Source organism: Halichoerus grypus, chromosome 14, assembly GCF_964656455.1.
Source record: "Halichoerus grypus chromosome 14, mHalGry1.hap1.1, whole genome shotgun sequence".
Classification (NCBI taxonomy): Eukaryota; Metazoa; Chordata; class Mammalia; order Carnivora; family Phocidae; genus Halichoerus; species Halichoerus grypus.
This window is the reverse complement of record NC_135725.1, coordinates 51,842,419-51,857,706: the sequence shown is the minus strand read 5'-3', so window position 1 is coordinate 51,857,706 and position 15,288 is coordinate 51,842,419. Positions and strand designations below refer to the sequence as shown.

The window sequence follows — 15,288 nt, the reverse complement described above, 5'->3', positions numbered from 1 at the left end:
TATATTTACAGGTTTGATGGTTGCTGGTGAATTTAAAACAAACAAACCATATTTAGGTTTGTTAATCTACAAAAATCTTTCTTTAATACGGGATGAGAGAGCAGAAAATATAATTATATCTTCGTATGCTCTACCTTAGAAATATAAACCTGGGATGTGGCCAAAAAGTCTTTTCCAAATACATTTATAATGTAATATAAAGTAATTAATTTTCTTTTGGGAAAAAAAGGTTTCATCTAATCAAATTTATAAGATCTTTTTATTCTGAAATATGCTAATCATAGAGCATTCTGAAAGTGACATTAACTTAAAAGCAAATTCACAAGATGGAAAAAGACCAAAATTATAAGTAACTATGTTTGTAGAATGAAGAGATAGAAAGCATACATTCAATGGATTGAAGATGAAGGTAGGGAGTGTCTGAAAAACAGCTGAAGGCTCTCATCTCCCACAGTTTTAAGTCAACAGATTATATCAATAGACAATGTCTAAAAATAAAAAAACCAAAAAATAGCTATATAAGCATATACTTAAACATGTACATACACCTAAATATAGTCTTGACTTTCTTTCATACACATATATTAAAATTTTAAAATATACAACCACTTCACTTGTTTTAAAGTTTACTTTTAATCGATCAGGAACTAATGAGACATTCGAAAAACACTTTCATTTGCCAGGGACTTTCCAGTTTAAGATTAGAGTGCAGGGAGGGTGTGGCAACATGTACGTGTTCCACATTTCATATATTTTAAGAAAAAATGGATTTAAAAGGAGAAAAGGGGAAATCAAAATATCCTCAGTACTCTCTAAAGTTCTTCTCCTATTGAGATGAAAATATTCTCTTTTCTATCAGGCCTGCGATATGAAAACTACATGCATCACAATCTTGTTTTGGCCCCTCTCTCTGCTATTATTATCAGACGAAAGCCAGTCTTCTCAAACAGTAAGTTTTTACAATCAAGGTAGTGAAAATATTTTCAAAGGCATACTTTGTGTACATTTAGTAAAATATCCCAAGGCAACTAAAGCAAAAAAAAAATCTAAGCTATCAAAACTAATTGGTTAGCTGTGTATATTCAAAATCTGTGATATGTGAGCTAGATTCTAATCTGACAGCAGTCTTCATTTTATTTAAACTAAGTTCTTTAACAGTTGGTTAAAGAAGTCTGTAAGTTTTCACTATAAAATCTGAGATTAGTTTCAGGATATAAATACCACTCATTCATTCATTCATTCATTTTTTAAAGTAATCTCTGTGACCAAAATGGGGCTCAAACTCAGGACCCTGAGGTCAAGAGTCATACATTCTACTGACCAAGCCAGCCAGGCGCCCCTAAACACCACTCTTTAAAATGTAGGGAAGGTTTTTTAAAAATCACATATTTATGAGGAAAATTATTGTTGTTGCATTACTATTATTATGAGGATACTTCAACTGCAAAAACAGTCAAAATAAAAACTAATTTTTTAGATCTATAGCCACATAAGGAAAGCACTTCATGTTGGCTGGCTCTTAAATTCAATCAATAAATGGTTCAGTTTCTTTTTTATTTTTCTTAAAGATTTTATTTATTTATTTGACAGAGAGAGACAGCGAGAGAGGGAACACAACCAGGGGGAGTGGGAGAGGGAGAAGCAGGCTTCCTGCTGAGCAGGGAGCCCAAGGCGGGGCTCGATCCCAGGACCCTGGGATCATGACCTGAGCCGAAGGCAGACACTTAACGACTGAGCCACCCAGGTGCCCCAGTGGTTCAATTTCTGTTATAAAATATTTTCTGGGGGCACCTGGCTGGCTTTGTCAGTAGAGCATTTGATTCTTGATCTTGGGGTCATGAGTTTAAGCCCCACATTGGCTATAAAGATCACTTAAAAAAAAATTTTTTTTCTCTTAAAACACCAAACTTTGAGTTGTTTACCCTATATACAGTTATATATTATTACTTCTTAATTATTTAATAGCCTATGTGTAGTGCTGGTAGCTCTGATTTTTAAAAACAAATTTTAAAGTAATTTCCTCATTATAAATCATGTACAAATATGAGTTAAGAGAATTATTTGCCATGTATTTCCACATAGGTAATGAAATTATACCCACATTCTTTCTGTAATGAGTATGTAATAACAGAAGATATCTATATGATTAACTAGAATCTCTTTGCTCAGGTACATGTATCAGAATTTCCTTAATCTTCAGTATTTCATCCCAATGAAGAAATAAAAGTATTTGCTTTACTTTTTTCACAATATAACATCAAAATATTAGAGAGGAAATGTTTTTCTAAAACTATTTTCTTCCAGGGGTGCCTGGGTGGCTCAGTTGGTTAAGCATCCAACTCTTGATTTTAGCTCAAGTCATGATCACAGGATTGTGAGATCTCCCTCTCCCCCTCCCCCACCTAAAAACAAAACAAAACTATTTCCTGCCAATGTCTAATTACCTGCATATGAAAATGTGGGAAATTCTGTTAATATTTTTCCTAATTAATGCATTTCTAATTTTTTTCTTTTTTAGGAAGTCAAATGTAATTTCACTGAAAAGAATTATTCTTTGATTCCAGCAGATATCAATAAAAATGTTACTATACTTGATCTCAGTTATAACCAAATTACTTTGAATATTACAGACACCAGGGTTCTACAAACATATTTTTTACTCACTGAACTCTATTTGACTGAGAACAATGTCACTATGTTATATAATAATGGCTTTGGTAACCTCTCCAATCTAGAAATTTTAAATATCTGTAGAAACTCCATCCACGTAATTCAACAGGGTGCGTTCATGGGCTTAAATAAACTAAAACAGTTACATCTCTGCCAAAACAAAATATTTCAACTGAATCCTGATGTATTTGTGCCTCTAAAAAACCTGATACTTCTGAATCTGCAAGGCAATTTCATAAGCTATTTTGATGTACCACAACTGTTTCATCTGGAATTAATAATTTTATATGGAAATCCATGGAACTGCTCTTGCAGTCTACTGAATTTGCAGAACTGGCTGAACACATCAAATGTGACACTAGGTAAGCTAACATTATTTAAATTAATCAAAACCAAAACGTGATTGATTTTTTCCTGTCCCACCCCAAGAAAGTCTCTCACTTCATGTTTTAAAGAAAAAGAAACTATTCCTGTTTAAGGGAAGCAGGAAGAAACACTGAAAAATAACTGTTGAATAGATATTCTTCCTCTGCCTTTTAGGGAAAAAAAAAGGAGAAGAAAAGAAATTTAAATGTTCTATATATGTGAGATGATACTGTCACTTCATGTATTAAGTTTGAAGTTTGAATACGAATACATAAGAGTATTTTTTTTTCGGTATTTCCTTTTCTTAGGATATCTTGCCAGATAGTACGTAAAAACAGGTGCCCTATTTTCTTAACCGCAAACCATGCTCTGCCTGAAATCAATTTTTATCACAATCTTAATCATAACATCTTTACTAACACAAACTAAACAATAAACAGATACTGCATTTAAACCATATATATTGTAAAATAACTTAATAAACAAGAATGTGAATCTTTCCCTTCTTGTGTTGCTAGGCAAATACAAGAGTTTCTTATAATCTGTAATAATGACAGATAAGTATACCAAAAAATTCTAGGTAAAAATAATTATAAAATGTTAGCCATAATTTATTAACAATAATAATCCTATTTCCATAATAAATCTTATTCTGATTTACCAGAAAATGAGAACATCACCACGTGCACCTACCCAGATATCCTGATGTACTACAGTATCAAAACAGTACCTTATAATGCTGAGTGCTACTCAAAATTTCCTCCACCTATAAATGAAGATCTTTATAACCATTTTCAGTCCATTAACAACTCAACATTTAATAGCTCTTTGAACAACTTAAAAAACTCAGGTAATGTACCGGTTTGCAACATTAATATTGCTGAAGGCAGTATACTAAATAAACTGAAGTAGTTCATTTTCCCTAAATTTTAAATTTCTAGAAATAATGTAAAAGAACAACTCCTCATCTCAACAAAAGATTTACAAAATACTAAGTTTCCAAACTAGGCTCTGCTAGTTACCATCCAAATGCCATTATGCAACTTATTTAACTTTTCTGAGTCTTAGTTTTGACCAATTAAGTCATAATTCTTAACAAGTATAAATCAATAATGTTCTTTGGTGAATTGATAAACAATACCTGCAAAGACAAGTAGTTATTTTGGAAAAAAGGTATTTTTTCAGCACACTTTGAAATATCTTGTAGTAACTTTTGCTTAAAATTATAATGTTTATTTCTAATACCAATATTATGGAGTTATTAGGACATATGATTAATGATTATTTTATTTTTGTCAATTTAACAAAATCTCTCTCTCTTTCTCTCTCGGTATTCCAATTAAGAACATAAACTTCTTGGAAAAAGCTGGGCTTTTCTTGTTGGTGTGGTAGTCACTGTACTGATGACTTCATTCCTCATTTTTGTTGCTATCAAATGCCCAATATGGTATAATATTCTGCTTAGTTACAATCATCATCGCCTGGAAGAGCGTGAAGCAGAAACCTATGAAGATGGTTTTACTGGAAATTCAAGTTCTCCTTCACAGGCCCCAGATACAAACTCTGAAGAAACTACAGTAATATTTGAACAACTACATTCATTTGTGATAGATGACGATGGGTTTATTGAAGACAAATATATAGATACACATGAATTACGTGAAGAAAATTAATTCTCTTAAATGCTTGATTTTTAAAAAAAAAGTTATTGGTTTACTCGCAATTTAGACATAAATGGAGATTAGGCATGTGACATACCAAACTGTGGCTAGTAGACTTTCATATTAATTGCAAGACACATGAATATCATAAAATCATGTTTTTCTCATTGGTACTGAGCAAGTAGGTCCAAATACAGTAATTGACATCCTCTGGTAGTTTACAGTGACAATACTAGCATTACTATTTTCAGCAGTATTCAGGAGACCATACATCCTAATAAGGAAAAGACCTTAAGTAAATTATTCATTAAAATGAACTGATTCTAATATTAGCCCAGATATTGGATGTAATACATATTAAAATATATTAAAGTTTTACTGAGTAGAATCAGTAAAAAAATAAAGGTTTTGGGGGCCACCTGGGTGGCTCAGTCAGCTGAGCATCTGACTCTTAGTTTTGGCTCAGGCTTAGATCTTGATCTTGGGGGGGCCTGGGATCCAGGCCCATGTCGGGCTCCGTGCTCAGTGCAGTCTGCTTGTCCCTGTCCTCCCACCCCGGTTCTCCCCCTGCTTGTGCTCTCTGTCTCTCTCTCCCTCTCAAATAAATAAAATCTTTAGAAAAAAATTTTAAAAAAATAAAGGTTTTGGATTTGTCAAAGTGAAAACGCTTAAACATACAACACACTAAGATTGATTTTATGCTCACAGAATGAATTCATGGACTTGGAAAATATTTTTTTAAATGCTTCCTGAATTAGCACAATAAATTTCCTGAAAATTTAGTACTAACTTAAAGCACAGGTACAATGTCCAAGCACAATCCCTAATAAGTTACTACTGACTTTAAAAAAAAAAAAAAGGTTACTACTGCTTTCAGTTATAAAGAAAGACCATCACCATAATGCATGATCGTCATAACTGAGTAGTATGGTAGCTTCCAAAGTGGGTATCACAAGTCTCCAGGAATCTTGTTTTTAAAAATCTGTATTTCTGCCTCTCTTTGGGAGAGTTCTATTCAAATGAGTCTGTGCTACAGCTGAGGAATCTTCAGTTGGTCCATGGACAGATGTTTGGGATCCTGTAGATACAGCAATGTTTCCCAAATTGTTTTCTAGAATATTAATTTCCAGGGAAATGATCAGAAATATTTACAGGGGGAAAAACAGTACATGGTCAAAGTACTAGAGAATTACTATAGGAAATACTGAGTTTAAACAAAGTGAAACAAGAGTCTTTACCATAGGACTTATTCAAGATTCTAATAAGCTAAAGTGCTCTCTGCTCTTCAAGAAGTAAGTATTAAGAATTTTCCAAACTTACTGGACAACAAAACCCTTTCTTTGAGATACGCCTACAATGAGTTCATAGCACAATAATGATCCAAAAAACAGTTTGGACAACAATGACCTTGAGACTATTACAGAAAGAGTCTGAAGTTAATTATTTACTAATTCCTTATAATCAATTGGCTGTAATCATAATTTTAACAATGCAAACAGTAGCGTTAAAAATTGTAACAAAATCTATAAAAAAAAAAAAAAAATTGTAACAAAATCCATCATTTTTACCCTGCAGAGGGGTGAAAATTTACTGTATTTATATCCTTTAGAGAAAAGAGTATCTCTAAAACACTATAATAAAATACATTTATGGATGAAATAATATGATGTTTTAGATTTTCTTCATCATCATACAGCGGAGTAGTGCCTAGATGTCTATATGGAGGAGGACTGGATATGAGCTGATAGAGCTGGGAGATGGAGCTGATGGAGCTGGGAGATGATATAAGTATAATAACATTATTTTATTTTTGTGTATGTTCAAATTTTTTTATAATAAAGTTTTTAAAATGCACATGTACTTGACAGTTTCTCAGAAAAAAGAGTCTAAGAATAATGTATATGTATGTTATATTCTGCAAAATGGTCATTTTAAAGGTCATATCAATAGTAAATTCAGTTCAAATGTCTACCGAGGGAAATAAACTGTTTAGGATGATATATACCCTGTGAAATAGAACTTACTCATTTATAATGCATATTTGCTTGTGTTTATAGAAACACGTTTTCAATAAAGGATATAAATGTTTTACATGTAATATTTCTTATTAGATAATATCAATTTTACTTTATTGTTTTAAATCTTGATTATAAGAGTGAGATAATTATGGAAACAAAATGCTTTTTCTAAATAATTATTTTACCAAAATATCATTTCCTAATTTAAGAGGCAAATATTAATATTTGAAAAATTTAGTAAAGTGAAATATAATTATGAATGAGCAAAGACTACATCTAATTTCTTGAGCCTCTAATAACTGAATGTTGGCATACGAAATTGAATTAAAGCCAAGTGTAATGTTATAGTAATATGCTAAAGGCTCTACACTATAACTAACTTATTATGAATAGATGTTCCATAATAAACCAGATGGTTTAGTCATACCACACTAAATGGTTGTACTAAAAGAGAAGAGAATGAAGTTTTTTGGACCTGCCTTCTCAAGGTATGCTATTACCAGCTCCCTTTGAATGTGTAGCCAAGGTAGATCCTTTGTGTTACTGAGATGTTGGCCATCTGATTAACGCATGAAATCTATTCACCTACTGCATATAAAAGTAAACTTCATGAAGATAACTCCTGTTCTTAATTCAAATTTCTCCTTAAAAGGGTCAGGAGAACCAAATACATTCAGCCTCAATTACAAACTACAGACATTAAGAAACTGCTGACATTTCAGGACAAACCACCATATTTTAAGAACTTTTTCCTTAACTAAATGAACCAAATAGACATAAAAGCCTAAGACAGTCTTAAATTTATAATCTGAGTTATCTTTCTGGATGAAATATATATAATACATATACATATAATATTTATAAATCGGACCTGAATATTATATAACTGCAGATGAAATAAATGAGGACCTTAATGTTTTAAACTCTGTTAGGTGTTCAATGGACTACAGTTCATTATTTACTTTTTAGGTACCTAGGGGAGTTATTTTATGTACGGTAAACAATAAATATTTGCTAAATGGTTCAAAACCAGAACAGTAAAAAAGAAAGTTTTCAAGTAAGAGCTTGGTCACCATGAATATGTAATTTTCTTTGTAAATGGGAAGGACTTCCAGTATTTATAATTTTTAAGGCAGCACTTTACAGCAGTATCAAATGATAAGGGAAAAAGAGGTTCCTTTGTTTTTAATCAACAAAAAAATTGTATTTATCTTTCAAGTGTTTTGCCATTACATGTTAACATCCTATTCTTCATCAAATATTTACATTATATGCATAAGTAACAGGACAGTATATTTGGTGTTACAGAATTTAAGTAATTTTGATTAATTATTATCCTTGCTCTCAGAGATTAAGACTGATAAAATTCTGAGACAAAATATGTATGGGGTGGGTGTATACAAAATAGCTTATGTTTTATGTTTGCATTGCCTTAGACAATATTTAATTAAGGCCCCCAATCAATGAAGAATAATTATGTTAACTACTGTTATTATCTGAATATTTATGTCCTCCAAAATTTGTGTTGCAGTCCCAGCCCCCAAAGGTAATGGTATTAGTAGGTGCAATCTCTGGGAAGTGATTAGGTAGTGAGGGTGGAGCCCTCATGAATACAATTAGTGCCCTTATAAAAAGAGATCCCACAGACCCCCTTCTACCATGGGAGTATACAGCAAGATGCCTGGTATGAACAGGAAGAGGGACCTCACCAGAATGGGACCATGTTGGTGCCTTGAGCCTGGACTGCACAGAAATGTGAGCAATAAATTCCTGTTGTTTATAAGTTACCCAGTTTATGGTATATTGTTATAGCAGCCCAAATGGACTAAGACAACTACATCACATCTACCTATTACCTTTGTAGGCCTTTGTCACTGCCACACTGCCACTTATTACCAAAGTCAAAATTATTTGCTATTGGGTCTTTAACCATGTTATATAAAAAGATGTATATACATATATGCATTACTATAACTATTAATTAGAAATTAGTAATTGAATAATGAAATAATGTAAACAGCTCACTAATAATGTGCGTTTTATTAGACTGGGCCTTGAATCTCATAATTCAAACTAGCTAAAAAGCCCAGGTTAAAATTATAAATGGCAGAGATGAAGATGTTCTTACCCATCTTAGATTTTAAACTACTTGAAATAGAAATGTTATTTATCTAATCTATGTAGTAATTTTATTTATCCAGGATTTGGGTACTTAATGGTAAATGAAAATAACAGATGTGTAAATAATAAAATTTGTATTGCAAATATTCAGCTTTTTTAAATAAAATGCAAGGGAAGGGGTGCCTAGGTGACTCAGTCGGTTGAGCATCCAGCTTTTGATCTCAGCTCAAGGTTTGATCTCATGGTCATGAGTTTGGGTCTGCACTGGGCTCCACACTGGATGTGGAGCCTACTTAAAAAAAAAAAAAAATGCAAGGAAAAAACGAGAAAATTTATAAGGAAATAAATGACTTCAAAGTTAAACTACCTAATTCAGCTCCTTAGAAATGTTTGATTTCTAAATGGATTGTACTTACGCTTGTCTTTCAGTAAATATGATATCCATACTTTGTGTTTCTCGATCATTTTGAGCTTTAAGCTGAATGAAGAGTTAACAGAGAAGATAGTGATAAAAAATTACCATTAAACTGAACTACTTCTTTAAAAGTTATTCTGGTCGTGAACTAATTGAGAGATTATTATAATAATCCTAATGCCACACGCAAAGTTTTTAAAAAATATATAGTATTTATTTCACTTAACAAACTACAACCCGAAAAAAGGAAGTCTTTTTCACAGGCACTGTAATCTCACACCAAAAATATTCACTATTCTTTAGTGATCTATCGAATAATCCAGTGTAAACTTAATTTACGTAAATAGAATTTCTAAAATTTATTGGGCATTCAATAGTTGATTAGTAATATGTTGATTTTAGACCAAACACAAGTTTTATCCTTAAAAAGAATTTTACCTGAGTACTCCTACTTGACTCTACCTGTGCATATTCAGCTTAGAATTTGGTTCTATCCCAAACAACTGACAGAACACATAAAGAAGTTTCCACATTTTACATGTGGCATTAAAAGTATATTTTTAAATTGGAAATTCTCCTGTGTTCTAAAATTAAGACTAATTTCACCAAATCATGTTTTCAGAACCCCAATTTAGAAAAAAGTCATTTTATGAATTCTATGCTTTCACAGAATAGTCTGTGTAAATTATAAGCTGTATCATAAGCTATATAAAAGTTGTATAAATAAATTATAAGTTATATAAACTATAGGCTCTATGTATGTTACTTTCTTCCAAATATTTGTAATCAAAACAAGTTATAGCTACTAATATTTTGTTTTCTACCAAGGAATCTAAGAACATTGAACAAAGATTCTCATTTATCAATCAAAAAGTAGTATTATATCCAGCATCATATGATAACTATTCACTTTTCTCTCTTACTTATAAAACTTTGTAAATGTGGCATTGTATTTCCAGTAAGTACTCAGCTCCATCTGTGCAAGTATTAAACCAAAAGTATTCCAAACTAATTTATATACAAGGAAATATAGATGAGACTCCCTAACTAATGCTGTGTGTGAGACCAGTTCACCTAGCCTTGTAGAAAGACACTAAAGAATCCACTAGGGAGATCTGACCAAGAGGAAGAAATTTAAAAAGAGCAACTGAAGGGGCGCCTTGCTGGGTCAGAAGAGCATGCAACTCTTGATCTTGGGGTTGTGAGTTCAAGCCCCAGAAAGCAACTGAGGGAACTCAACTGTAATAAGAGTATTTAGGATCAGATAATACCTATCTGTAAGGTGTGTAAGGTTTTATCAAACTATTTCTAGATATAAATGCTTTGTATTGGAGGATATGATCTATGTAAGTCTATTGCTTATGCTTATAAATTTTCTTACCATGTTGTAATCATCCATTACTTCTTCCATTTCAGTATTGGTATTAAGTTTATCTACCAACTAAAAGCAAAGATACAAAAAAAACCACTCTATTAGTCTTTATAAATGTTTTCTATAATTCATAAAATGGTATTCAATCTTACAATGAGTAGTCATGTTAAGTATTAATATTTCCAAGTATTTTATCTTCTAAAATAAAAACAAATATTGAGCTATCTAAGTATATACTATGCATTTGGCCAATCAATAAATCACATTTTTAGGGTGGCAAAGTGAGCAGTAATAAACTACTCTCCCAAAGATCGTACATTGAAGAGCTTTGCCTGCTTTGAAAAGATGTCTGACCTTAAAAGAAGTGTCTGAAGAAGACAAAAGTTTGGGGAACCTGTGTCTGTCTGTCTCTTTTCCCCAGCAGAGAGGGTATTAACAGATTTATAAATTTATACCAGTGAAAATGCAAAATTATTTTCTTGGTCTTCTAAAAATTAAAAACAAAACAAAACAAAACAAACAGGGTAAGGCACCATCAGAACACCAGTAAGCCTACTTCAAAACATTTGGCAATGATAGAAATAGCTAATGTATTTACCTTGTGCCAAACATTATTCTGGGCCTGCTGAGTGTATTACACTTCACTTAATTTTAACAATTACTCCACAAAGTAGATACTACCCACATTTTGCAGATAAAGAAATATAGCAAGTTGTGAAGCCAGAAATTGAACAGGAAGGCTACTGAAAACAAACTATTTGGATACAACTATTTCTAAAAGACTAAGCTTTATTAACGTACTATGTGTTAGTATATATTTATTTCACTTCTGATATGAATAAGTGCTACTAAGACCTAACATTTGAGATCCTATATATGTTAGATACTGGCTAAATGTTTTCCCTCTACTAGGTGTTAGTTCATTATCCTACAAACAACATATTTTACACATTATTATTATCATACTAAGTAATTTACCTAATGAATCCCACTACAACTAAAAATGGCTTTTATCGAATGTAATTTCATATTTTATAAAAAAACTTTCTCATATTTAGAACAAAACATTTACTAAAAAATTGCACTGAATACTACGCTCTACAAAATGTTCGTTATGGATTATATAGTCCAATATATTTGAGAATTACAATATCCCATAAACAGCAAAATTTGTTTATGAGTACAATATAACAATATCAAGTAGGCAGAGCATAATTTACCTAGCCATTATGCTGGAATGCTTCTTATTTTATGTAACACTATTTTTCACTAGAAGTGAGATAAAAGTTATCCTCTTTAAGTCCAAACACCATTGCTGTCAAGAGGACCTACAGAGTTAGAAGGAAGAAAATTCTGACACTAGAAATTTTCATGGGGCTAAGATCATCCCAAAGACTGGGACAGTTATGAAGAAAGCCAAGGAGACTATTTCTTCAGAAAGTCCACACTGGGAAAAATCCTTGGTGGAACTATGTTTATCTTACATACTCTATTTTGGCAGAAGGCAACCCCTGTATTTTGAATGAAACGTAAGGATGGAGGTAATGTGTGTCCTAAGTAACTGAATTTTTAAAATTTCATGATAACAGCTCTCCACAGAAAGGCAAAATGTTTTTTCCAAAGAAATAACATTCAGTACACAATAAATTTTAGTTACTTTTAAAAATTAATATTTTAGTATTGTTAGGGAAAAATAGGGTGTGTTGCAGTATTTGTAAGAAAATGTATTTTTTTAAGAAGACTGGAAGAATAGGGGTTAAGACAGTGAAGTAGTAGGAGGTCCCTATGCTTGCCTCATTCCTTGAACACAGCTAGATAAATATCAAATCATTCTGAACACCAAGAAATCGATCTGAGGACTGAGAGAATAAACTGCACAACTAGAGGGAGAGAAGAGACCACACTCTGGAAGGTAGGACGTGTGGAGACATGATTTTTGGGGGAAAAGATTCATGGGTACTGTGGAGGGGAGGGAGCCCTGATCACGGAAACAGGGGGACGGGGGAAAAGGGAGAGACAGAGAGAGAGAGAGAGAGAGAGAGAGGAGAGAGGGAGCAGTGAACAGAGGATAACATAAGAAAAAGACTTCGCCAAAACCACTGACTGGGAAAATGAGAGGGGCTGATGATGTTGAGTTTTTACAACCAGCAGAGCTCAAAGACTGGAGTTTCAGAAGTCCACACTCTAGTTGGTATGGAGCCTGGTGGGCACTGCGGTGCACCTGGGGAGGAGGGCAGAGGCCTAGGAGTGGAGAGTGCAATCTGAGGATCCCCTGGGCTGCACTAGGAGAGACGTCTCCCCCTTCTTGATTGCACTTGGGAGAGGTGGCACTGCCTTTCTGGGGACAAAAGAGCTGGCGGACACCAATTCCCTCCCCTGCACCTCAGCATAGGCACAGAGACACCTGCTGAGGGTGGCTAACGTGGACACCTGCTCTTCGCAGCATTTTACTCCAAACTCCACACTCCTGCATTTTGGTACAACTGCCCTTCTGGGACAAACTTGCAACAGTCCCAGCATGGCAAAAGGACCACCACAGGTCCACCCCACATCAGGTCCCTAAAGGTCAGAGTTTTTAAAATTTGGGTGGCATACCTGGGATAGAACATAGACTGCACTGACAGGGTGAAGGCTGGGATCTGAGGGCCGCATGGGACACACAAGGGAAGATTGTTCACTCTTCTGTGAGGGCTTCCCGGACAGCAGCAGGGGTGAACTCCCCTCTCCATGGATGAGGGAGAGGGCTGGAGCCATTTTTGTCTCCCACCCATCAGCACGGATTGACTTCAGTGAGCAGCACAGAGCCAACAGTGAAGGTCTGAGTACCTTACATCAAGCCCCGGCCCCCTGCACTCTGCAGGTTCTTCTTTACTACGGCAAGTGTGCCTGAGAACCAGAGCATCAGGCCCCTCCCCCAGAAGATCAGCACAAGCTCCCCCCCCCCCCCCCGCCCCAGCACACAGCAAGTCTGTTGACCATAGAGAGCTGCAAAGCTTCAGCTCTAGTGGAAATAGTATCAGGCCTCTTGTAACAAGCAGACCAGAGCACACCTAGTTAAAACCTGCCACACTCTGGCCAAGGTTCAAACACTCCCCACTGCAGGCAAGAAGAAACTCTGCAGAGGACTGACCTGAAGGAAAGAGCAGCCAAAACACAGCAGCAGAGTGCACACAGCATATACCAGAAACACTTGCTTAAGCACTAAGCCCTGGACAGTATATGATCCCTTCTTAATAAAGCATTACTCTCAGGAGCAGGAAACCTAACAGGCTTTCCTAACACACAAAAGAAGACAGAGACCTAGCAAAATACTGAAATGGGAGGAATTCATCCCAAAAGAAAGAACAAGAAAAGGATATGGCCAGAGATCTAATCGAACAGATATAAGTATTAAACCTGATCCAGTATTTAAAGCAACAATCATAAGGATTGAGAAAAGCATAGAAGACACCAGGGAGTCCCTTACCACAGATACAAAAGATCTAAAAACTAGTCACGCTAGAATAGAAAATGCTATAGCTGAGATACCAAACCAAATAGATATGATGACCACAAGGATGAAAGAAGCAGAGGAATGAAAAAGTGATAAAGAAGATAAAATTAGGAGTGCCTGGGTGACTTAGTCGGTCGAGCGTCTGCCTTTGGCTTAGGTCATGATCCCAGGGTTCTGGGATCAAGCCCCACATCCGGTTCCCTGTTCAGCGGGGAGCCTCCTTCTCATATTCCATCCCTTCATCATATCAACCCTTATTTTTGTACATATATAAGTTTTTCTTTCTTTAAAATTTTGGTAGGCACTTTTTTTTAACAGACCAAAATACACCCAAAATCTAGTGTGTGGCACTGATCTATAAACCAGCCTGATCATATTTGATCACATTCTGTTTTTGTCTTGTTTTGTTTTGTTCTGTTTTTGTTTGTTTTTATCTTTATCTTTATCTTTTTCTTTTTTTTCTCTTTCTTTTTCTTTTTTCTCTCCTTCCCTTTCTTTTCCCACTGCTTCAGGTCTTTTCTGATTTGTTTAGAGTATATTTTCTGGGGACGTTGTTACCCTGCTAGCATTTTGTTCTCTCATTAATCTATTCTCCTCTGCACAAAATGACAAGACGGAAAAAATCACCTCAACAAAAAGAACAAGAGGTAGTACCGACTGCCAGGGACCTACTCAATACGGACATTAGTACGATGTCAGATCTAGAGTTCAGAATCATCACTTTAAAGATACTAGCTGGGCTTGAAAAAAGCATGGAAGTTATTAGAGAAACTCTTTCTGGAGAAGTAAAAGAACTAAAATCTAACCAAGTAGAAATCAAAAAGGCTATTAATGAGGTGCAATCAAATATGGGGGCGCTAACTGCTAGGATAAATGAGGCAGAAGAAAGAATCAGTGAGATAGAAGACCAAACGATGGAAAATAAAGAAGCTGAGAAAAAGAGAGATCAACAACTACTGGCTCACGAGGGCAGAATTCGAGAGATAAACGATACCATAAGACGAAACAACATTAGAATAATTGGGATCCCAGAAGAAGAAGAAAGAGAGAGAGGGGCGGAAGGTATAATGGAGCAAATTATAGCAGAGAACTTCCCTAGTTTGGGGAAGGAAACAGGCATCAAAATCCAGGAAGCACAGAGAACCCCTCTCAAAATCAATAAAAATAGGTCA

General features: G+C 34.4%; 2 protein-coding genes across 2 annotated transcripts in view; one reads left to right on the top strand and one right to left on the bottom strand.

The window, feature by feature from the left end:
* The window catches only part of IFT74 (intraflagellar transport 74), a 91,313-nt gene that overhangs the window by 55,239 nt on the left and 20,786 nt on the right, over positions 1–15,288 (bottom strand). Inside the window, exons 7-8 of the mRNA XM_078061323.1 lie at positions 10,633–10,692; positions 9,253–9,314 (exon numbers count right to left, since the gene is read on the bottom strand). Coding sequence (XP_077917449.1) covers positions 9,253–9,314; positions 10,633–10,692 — 122 coding nt within the window. The remainder of the gene's footprint in view (positions 1–9,252; positions 9,315–10,632; positions 10,693–15,288) is intronic.
* Positions 869–5,302, top strand: LRRC19 (leucine rich repeat containing 19). Its single transcript, XM_036106367.2, has 4 exons — positions 869–949; positions 2,519–3,032; positions 3,701–3,886; positions 4,381–5,302. Exons 1-4 carry the CDS (start codon positions 869–871, stop codon positions 4,707–4,709), a joined length of 1,110 nt encoding a protein of 369 aa, XP_035962260.1. The 3' UTR covers positions 4,710–5,302.